Raw genomic sequence first — 16,267 nt, forward strand, 5'->3', positions numbered from 1 at the left:
TGGTACCATTTATAACAGAACTCCTCAAATAAAATTCTTACATGTAAATCTAACAAAATATGTGCAGAATCTGAATGCTGAAAACTACAAAATACTAATGAAAATCAAATGTGACATATTTACGCTCTTGGATTAGAAGACTACATATTAAGATTTCAATTCTCTCAAAATTGATCTATGCAATCAATGCAATGCCAATCAAAATCCCAGCATGATTATTTACAGTTATCTACAAACTCACTCTGAAATTTACAGGGAAAGGCAAAAGAAAAAGAATAGCCAAAAACAATTTTGAAATAGAACCAAGTTGGGAGAGTCACATTACCTGATTTAAAGACTTACTTTGAAGGTACACAGATCAAGAAAGTGTGGTACTGGCAAAAGGATGGACACATAAATCAACGGAACAGGACCTCAGGCCAGAAATAAACCCACACAAATCTGGTCAATTGGATTTTTTACAAAGGTGCAAAGGCAATTCAACAGAAAAAGGATACTCTCTTTCCAACAGATAGTGCTGGAACCAGTGGATACCACCTTACCCTACCTCACATCTTATACAAACATTAACTCAAAAGGCATGGTCGACCTAAATGGAAAACCTAAAACTACAAAATTTGTAGAGGAAAATATCAATGTGAACTTGGGTCAGGTAAAGAGGTCTTGGTCACAATGCCTAAAGCACAATCCATAAACGAAACAACTGACACAATGGGCTTTATTAAAATTAAAAGCTTTTGTTATGCAAAAGACACTGTTAAGAGAAAGACAAGCTATGCCTGGGAGAAATTATTTGCAAAAGGACTTGTTTCCAGAATATATAAAGAATTCTCAAAATTCAACAATAAGAAAACAATCTAATAAAAAATGGGCAAAAGATTTAAACAGACATTTCACCAAAGGAAAGACATTGATGGGAAATAAGTACATGAAAAGTGCTCAACACCATTAGTCATCAGGCAAATGCAAATTAAAACCATGATGAGATACCACCACATATCCTAAACTACACTTGTTAAAATCAAGAAAAACTGACACTACCAAAAGTGCCCTGACACTCTCATCCATCGCTGGTGGGGATTCCAAAATGGTACAGTCACTTTGGGTAAGAGTTTGGCAATTTCATAAACATTAAACACACACCTACCATATGACCCAGTCATTCTGCTCCTGGGTATTTATTTGCCCAAGAGAAACGAAAACTTATATTCATATAAAAACTTGTATGTGACTGTTTATAGCAGATTTATAATTGCCAAAACCTAGGAACCCAAATGTCCTTCAGTGAGTGAACGGAGAAACAAACTATGATACAGCCATACATTGAAATACTTCTCAGCAGTGAAAAGAAGACACAAACTACTGATAACACACAAGATGGATGAATTTCAAGTGCATTGTGCTAAGTAAAAGAAGCCAGACTCAAAAGACTACACACTAGATGCTTCCATTTATGATATTCTAGAAAAGGCAAAATTATAGAGACAAGGATCAGACCTGTGTCGCCACGAGTCAGGACCAGGGGGAGGGGTTGAATATAAAGGGGAAGCAATGGAATTTTGGAAGGTGATGGAACTTTCCGTAGCCTGAATACAGTGGTGGTTACAAGACTGGAGTGGTAGTTGTCAAAACTCTTAGAACTGTACACCAAAAAGGAGTTAATTTACTGTATGTAAGTTTAAAAATAAATTTAAAAAAATGCAGCCTGGACTTTCCTTTAGAAATTATGAGTACAAATAAGCACAAGTCTTTTAATGAGAAGAGTCTTATCGACCCACATATCAAAAACCCATGAACAGCAGGATGGTCTGGACACCTCCTGTATAGTAAAACACTTCAAATTTTGCACTTACTGGGAGTAGAGATTAAGTAGTACATAAACTTAAGCTATGCAGACCCACCTCCCGGACAGAAGAGACCCAGAAACTCACTGTGGACCAGGATTACACTGAATTTCCCATAGGAGAAAGTGAATTACACCAAGAGTTCATAATCTATTCACTGGTTGAAATTAATTAACTAATGATTCTTCTTCTTCTTCTTATTTTCTGACATCGCCGGTTTATTTCCAAACTATGACTTCGGAAGTTATTTTGTGCTTGGTAAGATTTTCATACCAGGTTCCAGAGAATCAGGGAAAAGGCAGGGAGGAAGGATTGCCATTTCCTCATTTTCAATGAACCTTACTTATTAGCTTTCCACTAAGAATGTGAATGTACCAGTTTGGCGTCCAGGAATCAAACCAGATTCATTCAGTATTATTTCACAAAGAACAAAATCCTTGCACAAATGAAAAACGTTATCTCTAAGTGTTTCACGGAGCCATTATCGAGTCCACAGAAGTGTCATGACATCATCCACTTGGCAGTCCGGTTTCTTTTCTCCAGGGTTTCCGTGAGAGGGGAGTGTACAGAATCACATCTGGTTGGTACCACGGGCAGGAGGCAAATCAGGGAGAAAGAAAGCGGCTTCTGTGCTTTTCCGTTTCCTCGGCACACATCCCAGCCAGTGAATCAAAGCCCAACTCTCTTCTGACTGGGGGCTGCTGCTTTCTCGCTTTTCTGTGACATCCCCCGGCTTCAGGCCTGAACTGCTTTTTTTAAAGACAAACCTTAGTATGGGAGGATAACCGTGACTCTGATGCTTTAAAATGGCACCAAGTTATCTGACTCAGAATAGATGTGTTAAAGCCTGAAAGATATGAGAAATCTCCACAACCCTAAAACAGCTCATTGATCCATTTCCTTAAACACTACAGAGTGCATATTGGGCTAATCACGTTGATAAAGGAGAGGATAAAATTCAGGAAACGGACTGAAATTTGAAAATACGGAGAAGGGCAGAACTGAAGTTTCCATGCAAAGAATGCTAAAATTTTTCAAAAGAGAGCTGTGATTTAACGCAATAGAATGGCAAAAATGAGGGATAGTGAGTATCTGAACTGGGCAGGGGACTGGGGGTATGGTGACACCTCTGTGTGGAAGAAGTGGCAGCTGATGCTGACCTAGTCGCCCTGATACGGCTTCCCCTCACCTGCCTGGCTCCACGAGGGACTGCTCAGGACCCCCATATGAGGCCGGGATGGGTTCATCCACCGGGCCATGCCACCCCACCCTCCACTCTCCTAGGACAATTTGAAATTTCTGAAAAGTTTTCAAAAAATCCAAATCAAAACAACTTCCTTAAAAATAAAACTTTCCATCTCCTCAAAAAGTTTTAAGGAAACAAACATGAAACAAAGTAAAGTACAAAGTGAAGTTTTAAGGAGAATAAGTTTCTTCCCCTAAGGTTACTAATTCTAGCTGAAGACAAGCTGGTCCACATCTCATAAGGTCAACAGAGCCGGCTTCCGAAGCAGATTCAAATTCTGTTCTTAGCGCTAGCGAGCAGCGCCCGTTTAAGGTCTCTGCTCTGAAGTGACAAAGCACATGGGAAGCGTCCAGACACACGGCACACCTGGCACGTCAGGACAAACGGAGCCTGAGAACATCTGGAGCTGCCTCTGCCATCTGGCTGGCTAAGATTCTCAGTCCCTCCCTCAACTACTGATCTGGCCTCTTGCTGAGTCAAGACTCGCCCCTCTCTGGTGTTCCCCGCCCTCTGGGGAAAGAGCCCCTCCTTCCCAGATCCCAAGTTTCTCCTTTCTGGGCTCAGCCTTTCACTTCTCTTGGAGGCCTCTCAATAAAGCTCTGATCTTCTAAGCCTTACTCTCATCTTCGACCCCGTCCTTTCTATACTTACTAGTTTCATTTATCTCAAAATTTTCGAGCTACACACTAAACCCCTTTCTATTCTTTAGTAAAGTTTAGCTTCTTTACAAACTTTTATTCCGAGACAATCAGAGTCTGAGCACACAAACTCCAAGTTCTATACTACACTGGAGAAGAAGGAACTCAATGACCGTTCTCAAAACGGACACAGAAATAAATACTCTCTATCTGCATATTTACAAGGGGCTGTGGCAGCACTGTGGATTCGTTACCAGAAGATTACTTGGGGTGGGGTTGGGGGGGGACACGACACTTTAAACAAATAAGAAAGGGAGAGTGTAATAATCAATGATAAATAACAACACTCGAATATCAATAATCACTCACATGATTGAGCAGAGAGCCTGGCAGCTGCCTGCATTAACACCTGGAAGCTTTGCCACTTCTACAGCTGACGTTTACACACTTGTAATGAAAACGACACAGCTGCACTGTATAACGTGTTTGCATCATTTGGGTCACACATTGCTATTGCCATTTTAGGCTATTTGGATCATTTCTATTTTCTCCAGTGTCATTTTTCACATTTTAAAAATTCACATATTTCTTCTATAGAAAGAGTATAGCAATAAAGACACAACAATTTTGCTGGAATCTAAGATATGTGCACAAGAACTCTGAGAGAAAATTTTACGTGACATTCTCGTTAGGTGTTTAGGTAACTTCCAAATACATGTACAATAGATACCGCTACATTTAGCCACTGTTTCCAAACGTATACATCCTGCTCCTCTGGAGGATGGACAATGCTGTCACCAGTTTATACGATGATGCTCTAATGGAGTCCTGTCACTTGTCATCCTGGTTCTGGGTCACACACACTCACCTGTGACTTGCTTATCTGGAAGAGAAGGGATTGGAATGGCTGACCCAAACTTGACCAGGAGACGCTCATATAGCCAGTCAAAGTGCTTATACCTGTGGTTTACAGATCGGTTAGTGTTCTACAAAATAAGAGAAAGAGGAAAAAGTTACCAAGGCCAGCTACAGAAAATGAAGAAAAAAGCAAACTGTAACTAGTGAGGTGACCACGACTGTGTCTGCTAACCGGGATACTCACAGTAGGCGTTAATTGGTACTCGATGTAGCTCTTCAGACCATACATTTTGGAGCCCTTCCTGGGATCTGCTACCACGCAGTCGAACGTGGAGGTGGGATAAACCCACATTGGGCCGTAATCTCCGACCTACACAGTGTTCCAGGAAGAGATAACGTTGTTACGTGGAAAGACAGTGATACAACTGACATGTCATCAAATGATTCTTTTTAGGACTCGAAGTCCTTTCGAGGGTCATTCTTGCCCCTCTTTGAGAAGTTGCATAAATGCTCTGTTCCCCTGGGGGTCATACTTAAAGAACTCGCTTGCTGACACGAACCCTTCTGCTCCCCACGTGGGCTGTCTCAGGCCACGGGGCCCAGATGCCTGCTGGCCTCCCCTCTGGGGAGGGCTGGATGGAACACAGTTTTCTCTCTCTAGTTCAGCTGTCTTAGTTATAGGTGACGAAGGGCTCCTTTTAAAATTTCCAATCTATCACAGACTGACAGTTTTGTGAAATATAAAATTATACACTTGGATGTCTCAACAACGTCCAACTGCCATCACACTTCCTCAACACTTCCTCTCATTTTCTGCGCACCCAGTCCTAATTGTTTTTAAAGGTAACAGGAGGAAAAAGTGGGGTGGGGTACGAAAGTTCAGAGGTTATCAGGTCAGGAAGGTGACTGGAGCCTGGAAATTTTAATAAGGGATGAAAAAGAAGACCTGTGACAGCAAGCTACTATGACTGCCCAAGAGGGAGCCCAGATCTGGAAAACCCTCTTAAAGCTACAGAGCAGGAATGTTTAAGACGAGCCCTGGGACCAAGAGAGGCACCACTGACCCGCGAGGACCCAGCAGGCACAGGGTCACACTTTATTAGTGGGGAGGGTTACTGTGCCTGAAAAGCGGAGAACCAGGTCTCTGCTTTCTCTCGGTTTTCAGAAGACTCGACGGCTTTCCTCAGCTTCCTTCTCCACAGAAGAGGTCTGCACAGGCAGGACTGACCACAGGGGACGTGGGCCCAGTTCTGCCTAAAGCTGTGGGGCAACTCAAACACGGGGGCCTTTAGCTCTGTCCCAACACTATCAGGCTTGTGACAAGGTCCCCTTGAACATCTGAGGGCAGCGCCACAGGCTCTTAATTCTGTGAGGCTTTAAATTTAATGAAAAGAACAATGATGCACGTCCAGCATTTAACAAAAAGTCTGAAGAAAAAAGTTTAAAATAATCTTAAATCTAACCACTCAGAAGATTACCCCAAATTTGCTTTGAGGGAAGGAGGATAAAAGGGGATCTTGGTCACAGCCCTTCTCTCTGGAGGGTTCTAGGATTTCAAGCCTTTCAAAGATAAAGGAACAAGTAATAAAAAAAAAATCCAGTATTATTCTCGCAATTTTATCAAGTTTCCCAGGACCCAGAGACTATAGAATAAGACCAGATGTTTCCTCATCCTTGTTTGAGTCCACGGTGATTACACTCAAAGCTTCCCTCTCATCTTAGAGTGAGAGGGCTAAGTCAATAGGGTCAGAAGATAGCCACGGTTCTCTTCTCCAGAATTTCTTCTGGGAATATAGAGCTAGATAATGCTTAGGCAGAAAAAAATCTATTAGCAATCAGCATCTGGGTGACACCAAAGAGCCTGCTTCACGTATGTAATGATCAAGTTATTCTAAGACAGATAATGTTGACGGTGTCGTCAACGCTCAGCTTTTATTTGCCATGTTCTTATCATGAGCTGACAGCTGGTTTACTGGAAGGAAGACTATTGCCAACCAGTGGAAAAGGCACCTTCTGACAACATGCATGTACTTTGCTGGTGTAGAGACCTAAATACCTGAACTGGGTTTATCAGCTAAATATATAGGGCTGGTAGAAAAACAGGATATAAAAGATACTTGAAGACACTTCAGAGAAGGAAAGTTATTAAAAGAATATATGCTATGAGTGCTGTTGGTTCAATACTAATAGTTTGAAAAGTAAAAATAAAGAATATCTACACAATATAATGACAAGCATTAATTCATGCTAATCACCTTTACTACTCTTGACATGCTAAAACATACTGTCAGTTACTTGGAGCACTAAATGTGTTTAAAAACGCTTTCCAAAGACTAATACACTCTCCTGGCTTTAAGCTATTATAAAGGAGTTTAATGAGACACAAAGCAAAGAATAAAAATGGACAAACTTACAATGATAGGAATTTTCTCTTTGGGTTTTGCTAGTTGCTTGGCCAACAAATACTGTTCCATTCCAGGTTTTGCGAATCCAGGAAACCTAATCATGAAGACAACGCTTGTGAGTCTTACGTCTTTCCTTCTAAGAATTCTACAGCTCTCGTCCAAGTTTACTCAACGCTAGTTTTCACCTTGTTCTGTCTTTCAGATGGACTAGAACTAGGAAGCTGCGGTAAATGAGACCTGACACAATCAGATTGTTCAATGGCCCATTAGACATTTAATTAAGCTTCATCTGCTAATTGAACAGTGTGACTCCAGAAGGTGTGATATTTATGGGTGCTCTATTTGCTTAACTTGATCTGAAACACTCTGTCACCCCATGAAGAGTGAAGGGCAGACCAGAAAATGTCCCCCACCCCCGCCCTAGTCACAGGAGGGGAAGTACTCAGCACAGCAATGTGAAGTGACCACACAGGGCAGCAGCCACACGCCAGCATTTGCATATCCAAATTAAAGCCGCCCTTCAGCACACTCCATTCAGAAGGCCACAACTAAACCAAAGAAGCTGACACTGTTCATTGCTGATTGTACCCTTTTGGAATTGCCTTCAGAACCAGTTTCTGAGACACAAAAGAAAACCAGTCTCCTTACTAAAAAGACTCAAATTATAACAAATAAGCTTGGCTACCTCCAGAAATCAAATCTATAAAGTTCTAAATTTGGAGAAAGGCAAAAATAAATGCATAGCCGTCCAAAGTGCTACTTTTTTTTGTCGTTTTTTGGTGAGGACGACTGGCCCTGAGCTAACATCTGTTGCCTATCTTCTTCTTTTTGCTTGAAGAAGACTGTTGCTGAGCTAACATCTGTGGCAATCTTCAACTATTTTTTCTATGTGGGATGCGGCCACAGCATGGCTTGATGAGTGGTGCCTAGGTCAACGCCTGGGATCTGAACCTGTGAACCCCAGGCTGCTGAAGCAGAGCGTGTGAACTTAACCACTATGCTACCAGGCTGCCCCCACAAAGTGCTACTTTTAAAGAAGAAAAAATTAATTTGGGTTTTAGAATTTTTTTTTTAATAACCAGAAAGGAAAAAACCTTCAGAAAGCAAAATACCTAATATAGCAAAAGAAATCTTATTTCTACAAAAAACCAGCTCCATTACTTCGAAGTTCATTCATATACCAAGTTCAAGGCCAACAAGATGCTCTCAGGGGCCCAGATCTTTTCTTCCACTCTCTACTGACTTTCCTCCATTCCCTTTTCCCCAGGCATGCTTAAAACACAGCTCATCCAAGAAAGAACAAAGAGGAGTCTAGGAGCGGGATGGCCCTGGGTTTCAATTCCAACTCCAACACAACAGCTATGTGACCTTCAGAGCTTCAGTGTCCTTGTGCAAAGAATGGGACCAATACGATCTACTTGTTAAGGTGATAAGGGAATTAAATGAAAAGATCTATGTAAAGAGCCTAGTATGTACTCCTAAATTAGAATTATTTCTAATTACGCCATCATCTCTTTGAAATACTCCCTACCACTCAGGCAGAACCTTCTCTGTGCTTCCTCCACACTCAGAGCATATTTTTGCTGTACGATTTATCATGCGTAATCGCCATTATCCATTTACACACTGCAGCAGACTAGAACTACCTTAGAGAAAGCGTTCACACTTCCAGGACCTAAAGTAGTTATGGGAATATACTAAATGCTTAATGAATTAATTGGCTCACCTGGGCCACTTTTATTAAAGAACCTATAATTTTGGTAGAAAATGCTGATGGAAGAATCTGGGAATTACACTCAGTGACAACTCCTTGAATAGACCGTAAGCTTCTGAGTGCAGAAATCACATTTCACACGTATCTTGGCATTCTTATGGACCACAGTAAAACTCTAGCGCCAGCCGTGCACTCAGTTAATACCCACTGAATGGCAATGAAATTTTCTGAATATTATCAAGGTGGATTCCTACACCGCTCAAATTTCTCATCTCCTTTTCTAGTATAAGGTTTATGTCCCATGACTGGACTACAGCAGTCATATAAAATGGATTAGCTGCTGAAAAGTGTTAATACTTTAAAAAAAGTTTTACAACTGTTATAAATGAGTCATTTACACATTAGTCTAGTTAAATAAAAATACATAGGATTTTAAACAGCTCCCAGCACCAGGGAGAGAGAAGCGCCTCAGAGGTTCAGGGACAAATCAGGAGCCCTCTGATTTGCTTTCATCCTGGACTGAAAGTTTAGAGCAGGAAGAGTTCGTAACAGAAGTCAACTCCTCCACTTTAGAGATGAGGAAACTGAGGTTCAAAGGGGCCACCAACTTCCCCAAGATCATACAGCAACTGAGAGAGCAGGGGGAGCCAGGAGAGCAGTCAGAGGCCTGGGCTCGAGCCAGAACCGCACTTACTAGCCATGAAAACTCGACCCGTCACTTCTCTCAGAGTCTCTGCTTCCTCGTTTTCAAAATGGGGCTGAGAGAATCATTATAATAAAGTGGGTTTTAAATTTCCTCCGTATTTAGCTTTAAAGCACTAAGAGTCACGCACATCACCATACACTGAGAACTTCAAATCTGACCTAAGAAATAGGCCACAGTCAACAACGAACGACTAACTCTATTACGTGTGCAACTGAACATGAAAATACAAACGGAAGAAACCGAAGAGAAGGGTAGGAAAAGTGTGTAGCTAAAAGATAACTCATTTAATCACCTGATGCTATTCAGATACACCGACTTGCAGGGCTCATTAAACTCACGTATATGCAGATCTGGATCTGGATCTTGATATCCAGATCTCTACCAAACACTGTTTACAATTTTACCAGACACGGATTAACATTCTTTGATATCTGCTTTGAATCATGGACTTGGAACACTGAGAAAAAGTGTTACTCATTTTAGAAAAACGATTTTAAACCTGATTGCTGTAAGAAGAGTATCTGAAGATTCTTACGAAGTCATAAATTCTATCTCCTTCAAGGACACTGAGGGGGCCTGCAGACTGAGCCAGAACTCTCTGCAGGATCTGTCACGGCTCTGTCCACACTCGCCCCTTCGCCCACACCTTCCCGGTAAGCAGCCTAGCTACAGGTACTGTTCAAACATTTTTTTTAATCTGAGAGAAATCTACGTGAAAACCAAGTCTTAAACATGTTAGGGAGAGTGGCTGAGAGCAGGCATGTGCTCAGGACACTGAGGGACTGGACTGGAATCCACACTAGTCACTTTCCACCCGGGTGCGCTTGGGCAGTTACTTAGCCCCTGGGCTTAGTTTCCGCCATAGTGAAACAGAGATTATATGCACCACAAAGGGCCATGAGGGACACATGAGAATGCACAGAAACTGCTGTGCACAACGTGTGGCACGTGGTAAGTGATCAACGTGGATGACGATAACAAAATGGAGTAACATATGTCAAGGCTTCTAAAATGGAGCTGGGAGGCCATTAAGGAAGTGAGGCTTATGCACGCACACCACATCCACCGTGGCCAGATGTTAACTGAACTTTTGACCTTTACCTGCTGCCAGACATCACGTCTTGAAGCACTTCCTCATTCCAAGAACGGCCAACTTGCCTAGATACGACCCAAGGACCAACTGCGTGCTGCTGAGTCAGCTCACCCCATGCCAGAACCAACCATGAGCTGTTCAGTGTCAACCTCTGTAGGCCTGTGTCCCCTGCCTTCACAAACCCTGCCTCTAGCATCTTCCTCAGAGCGCATCTGAGTTTCTACTCATATCTGTCTCCCGAATTGCAATTCTTGAGACCTCAAGTAAACTTTTTGCCCCTTCTGCAGTTTACGCCTCTTATTCATTGACACGAATAAATAGCAAAACATTTTTAAAAGAGTTATTATTAATATTGTTATTTTTAGCTTTCCTGCAACATCAGCAATAAAATCTTAATACATTATTGATTTGATAAAGGTAAAAACAGTATTCGGCAGATCATTAAATAGAACAGATATTTCACTTTAAAATGAAAAAAAAAAATTTTTTAATAAGCTTCCAAGCTAAGATGCAAATAAAAATGACCAAATTCACACCCAAAACTTTACAGATCACTGGAAGGAGAGAAAGTCTCTTTGGCTCTCTTCTGTTTCCACACAGACTCCATGTTCCCCGATTCCGTTAAACCTACTTGTTAAGTGGCAGCTTCATAGAAGAGGCGCCAGGACGGCTGCCCCCCCGCTGAGCGCCCCCTGCTTCGGCCGACTCCGAATCCTTGAAGTAGGGAGACGACGACTTGGGGTCGTCCCAGTCTTCATCCCAGTCGTCGTCATCACCAGCTGCTGGAGGTGGCATAGAAGATTGTCAATAAAGGAAAACAAAATAAAAGTGGAACGACAATTTTCTGATATTAACTACCAACTAGGCCAAACAATCAAAAAAGAAAAAGAGAAAAGGACGACTTTATTTTCTACTAACTGCCAATTGGGCTAACCAATTAAAAAAAAGAAGAAACAGGTGCGGTACAGGAGTACTGCAGATGTGAAGGGTACAGCCTCTGCAGCTACCTAGTTTTAAGGCTTGAACTGTAGAGTCTGCCCTTTAGTGCCAAAGACAAGTTAGAAACAACTTAAGAGGGCTGTCAGCCCCAGGAACTGTAGATAAATGCAGACTGTGAAAACGCCGCGTGGTACACAAGGGAAGGCCCTCCAGAGGCCTATTCACTGCTGAACCCAGCTTTAGAAACTCGCCAATAAACAGGTAAAGCGCCCTTTACACCGAGAAGATTGAGGAGGACAAATGGGATGATAGAGCTCTGAAAAGGAATTGTTTAACACTAATAATACTAAAGGTGGGAGAAGGGCAGTGAGGGGAAAGACGGTAAGGAACCGGATGAGGGTGGAGAAGGGAGAGAGAGAAGAGAGAGACAAGGAGTAATTAACCAGCATCTGTAGCCTAATATTCGAACAATAATCCCCGGGTCAGATAAGATGCTGCCAGTGTCCTCCCTTCCTTCCTCTTCCCACTGTCTGTGCCCCTGTCTCCTGCCTCTCAGGGCCTGAGGTGTCCTTTCACTATCAGGCAGGAAACAGTCCATAGTCCTGGGACCTCCGCCCTAAGAGTGCCACCACGAGAGGCTGAGACAAATGCCAAAACAAAAAAGAAAAGAATGGAAAGTATCAGAAGGATCTAGGCTCAGTCTCCCGGGGTCATGCCAAGTTACTACAGAACTAGAGGTCAGCAGTCTGGTCCCAACATTTCTGCCCAGCCCATGACTCCTGGTCCTGTGACAGGCCAGCTCCTGTCTAGAGCAGGAACTTGGAACCCATACCCGTGCCCATTATGGTGCTCATACAGGGAACACACAAAAAAATAATGTGCAGATCTCTTTTCATTTAATTTCAGAACAGACATAAATACCCTTTCTTAATTCCTGAATTGTTTCCCCTTCAATCAACTCCTCTTCTGCCTCAGTACTTCCACTCATAGCCTGGCAGTCAAACAGGCAGATCAGGAGGGTCAGAGGTCATAAACTGGCAGGTGATAAACCATATTCGATCTGTATACACATTGTTTTGGCCCGAGATTTAAAAATAAATGTGCATTAGTTGCCAAGATTTTTAAAGTGGGAAGATGACATAAAAATCGAGCTTTCCAGGCTCTCTCTGGAGCTGTGGAGGCAGGAACACGGGCTCAGTTCTCCTGCAATGGTCTCAATCCGCTGGCCAGAGCAGGGCTGCCTTCTTCTGTCTTCCGCAGCCTCAGGGCCGCTTTGTTCTTTCACTTTATGAACCTGGCCCCTGCCGAGTGTTTGTGTTTGTGACTCCTTGACACATAACTGAGACTGGACTAGAGATCATAATTAACGACCACCTATATTTGGATCCAGAAAAACAGGTTCGCTGTTAATGAATGAGAGCACCTGAGAACAGCCTCTTTGATTAAAATCTATTTTTAACTCGGATGCCCTCCTGGCTTTAAGCGTGGGCTCCTCTTCCTCACCTGGTCCTTGGTAGGCCTGGGGATGACCAAAGGCACTGTCCCAGTTATTGGAAGTGCTTTTCTGGGCTGCAGCCCCCTCTGGCTTGGCTCCCCAGCCATCCGTGCTGTTCCAGTTTCCAGATTTGGAAGCATTCCAGGCTGACCAGGGGTCATTGCCACTGCTGACCTGTTGTGAGGGGTAAAAAAAGTAAAAAGAGTATTTGTGACTTCTAGAAAGCACTACTCAATTCAGGAGGAATCACCTAACAGTTGAATACAACGAGGGTGCTGAAAAAAACTGATAGAAATTTAAAACAATCTTAAATTTAAATAACAAATTTTTTAAACATGTAGGAAAGCATAAAAAGCATTTGTTTTTAAACATACAAGAGAGCCCAAATTAGACTTTCTGCTCTGCACTTTTGGCTTTTTCCCCACTTAATAGCCTGAAACACTGTCCAAGGTGCAACAGCACACGGGGATGGCATCGTTCTCCACACGGCTCCAGAGCTCCACCACACTGACTTGTGACACTTCAACCGGCACTCGCTTATGCTCATTCATCTCGCTTCCAGTATCTCGCTCCTGGAAATACCGCTGTGGTGCACAGCCCTGCACACCACTGACAGGCCAGAGGGGTTCTGTCTTGCACAAAAGGGGACTGCCACACTCCAAAATTATTTTTAAAATATTTTTCTCTCATTATTCCTTTGAGTAATTTCATAGTTTAACTACTAACATTATAAATAAAATTTTGGAATGGGCAATCAGAGCACCCAATTTCAAGGAGCAGTGCAGTAAGAGGACCTGTAGCCACTTCCCATCACTGCCCCCCACCCGAGGCAACCACAGTTTCTCATTTCCTTGATTTTTAAAATTTTAAATCTTTAATTTGTCTCAAATTTACATCAGTATAAGAAAAAAAATAGGAATCCAGCTTCATTTCTTGCTGTGGTCAGTCTGTTCCCCAACACCAATTCCCCCACTGATTTGAAATGTCACTTATTTTTTTTTTTAAAGGTTGGCACCTGAGCTAACAAGTGTTGCCAATCTTTTTTTTTTTTTTTTTGCTTTTTCTCCCCAAATCCTCCCTGTACATAGTTGCATATTCTAGTTGCAGGTCCTTCTAGTTGTGGCATGTGGGACGCTGCCCCAGTATGGCCTGATGAGTGGTGCCATGTCCGTACCCGGGATCCGAACCAGTGAAACCCTGGGCCGCCGCAGCAGAGCATGCGAACTTAACCACTCGGCCATGGGGCTGGGCCCTGAAACGTCACTTGGATCACATCCTGGACTTGGCTTATTTCTGGACCCTCTGTCGTATCCTAGCCATCTATCTGTACTAGTACCAAGCTACGCTGGAGCCCACGAGACAGAAGACCATCAGTACTTTAGCATGCCATCTTTCATCTGCTTATTTTCACTCACGAACTGTAGCATGAGCTTAACATTTTAAAACTAAAACAATCTGAGCTTTAGCATTAGAATGCTAAGTTTAAAAAAAGTGCTGATTTTCATTTGAGTCACCTTAAATTCACATATAAATTCAGGGAAAATAAACGGTGCCTTTTTAAAAGAAAATAATTTCAATATTGAATCTGTTTATCCAAGAACACGGAATAGCAAATTTTCCTCTACACTTGAGTCTTCTTCCTTACATTAAAAAAATAAAATTGGTATTTATTTAAAAGAAAAAAAAGCGAGAGAGATTTGCAAGAAAATTACCCAAACTGTCTAATATACCTCTTCACTGTTTTAGAATGCTATAGTGGTTGGTCTTTTTAACTCTTAACTGACAGATGGGGTGGACAACTGCCCTCCAGCCACACACCAGAAGCATCAAAGAACAGAGTATATGTTCTACACGTGGAAGCATGTCTTCATTCTAGCATCTCTTATACCTTCAAGAAAAAAATGAAGTTACTAGTGATTTTGCTCTAAGTATTAACATCAGAAAGACGTGTCACCCACATGACTGAATTTCTCAAACACATGGCTTACAAAGTGAGACTGTCCAGCCACTCTTGTGGATACCAGAAATGAAGGCGGTCACACCGAGGGCCTGACAACCACACCCCATGCAAGAAAATCGCTTCCTTCCACAGCTTTCTTTAAGGGAGGGAGTCTTATTCAGCAACATATACTCTGCGCCCTCCAAACTCTAAACGACGAGGTTTTGTTTTAAGAATAAAAACTTCAAAAAGCACAAAAATTTTGGCTAGTAAGATGATAAGAACAGACATCCATTTGTCTAGCGTGATTTCCGGAAGTGCTGACTGAGCAGGACCTGCAGCGAAGGGCTGGGCCTGGCCTCCAGGAAGCAGTTAGTGGAAGGCGCCAAGGAGGGCAGGCTGCCTGCTTGCACTCCTGGCTCCACCTTGTTCTAGCTGGGTAACCCCAGGCGGGAATTCCAACCCAGGCAGCCTGACTCAATTCAGAAAGACTAACAGAAGCTAAATGAAGTCGACTGAGAAAGAACTAGAACAGAAGAGTGAAAGTTCAGCACTGCTATAACAGCAAGACTCTAAGTGTCAGCAAGCTGTCAAAGAAAGATGAAAATTTAGTACTGAGGACAAACCTGCATGTGAACTATTCATAGCAAGTATCCTAAAAAAGTTAAAACCTATTAGGAGAGAAGCACGTAACAGGGAAGTTCTTTTAAAAACTACTTTGTTTCTAAATTGCTTGTAGTAACAGCTGTATTATTTGGTTATGTATATGATCTTAGCTCTCTACCTAGGCTATATAATCCTGGTAGGTAAATCCAGTAATTGTTTGCTTCTCTCTCTGGGTCTTTTTTTTCCCTGGAACATTCCATCTTGTTTCAACCTGACTCCTGCTGATAAATCTTTCAAAACCTGACCAACTGGAAATTTCCTCTCCAGCTTCTATCACTGACTTTTTACTCTCTCTCTCTCTCTCAGATGACCTTTTCCTGACCTCCGACATCAATGACTAATAATCAGCTCGCACAATCTGCCACATTCTGTCTGTCTGAACCCACTCTTCCCACACTTTGGCCTCCGACTTCTTTGCTTTCACCCCCAATAACCCTTCTGTTCCTCAACTGCACAGTGTGCTCACACAGTAATCCATTCTGGTCCTCCGCTAAGGTTTCAAGCTCTGAGGGGCCTCTTTGATACTTTTCCAGTTTTCCCTCGTTTCTCCTTTCTACTGAGCAATGTCTTCATCTTCTTTTCCCTACCATCGTGGTATAGAACCCCTCCTGCCTTTACCAAGCACGCGTAATTAAAAACCCCTCATTAGATCCCGCTGCCCACGGAATAAACTCCTAGCTTCTTAGTCCATCGGTCCAGATCCTAACTTCGCCTTCCATGACAT

At 42.5% G+C, this 16,267-nt stretch overlaps 1 protein-coding gene across 9 annotated transcripts in view; it reads right to left on the bottom strand.

Moving 5' to 3' along the window:
• The window catches only part of SNX9 (sorting nexin 9), a 104,063-nt gene that overhangs the window by 25,526 nt on the left and 62,270 nt on the right, over nt 1-16,267 (bottom strand). For 7 of the 9 annotated variants that reach the window (XM_023632961.2, XM_023632962.2, XM_070256312.1 and 4 more), the window contains 5 exons: nt 12,947-13,112; nt 11,136-11,286; nt 7,001-7,085; nt 4,831-4,956; nt 4,597-4,714 (listed from right to left, as the gene is read on the bottom strand). In XM_023632961.2, the coding sequence (XP_023488729.1) occupies nt 4,597-4,714; nt 4,831-4,956; nt 7,001-7,085; nt 11,136-11,286; nt 12,947-13,112 (646 nt within the window). The remainder of the gene's footprint in view (nt 1-4,596; nt 4,715-4,830; nt 4,957-7,000; nt 7,086-11,135; nt 11,287-12,946; nt 13,113-16,267) is intronic. The other 2 variants (XM_070256315.1, XM_070256316.1) reach the window with 1 other exon arrangement.

This window comes from Equus caballus, chromosome 31, assembly GCF_041296265.1.
Source record: "Equus caballus isolate H_3958 breed thoroughbred chromosome 31, TB-T2T, whole genome shotgun sequence".
Taxonomy (NCBI): Eukaryota; Metazoa; Chordata; class Mammalia; order Perissodactyla; family Equidae; genus Equus; species Equus caballus.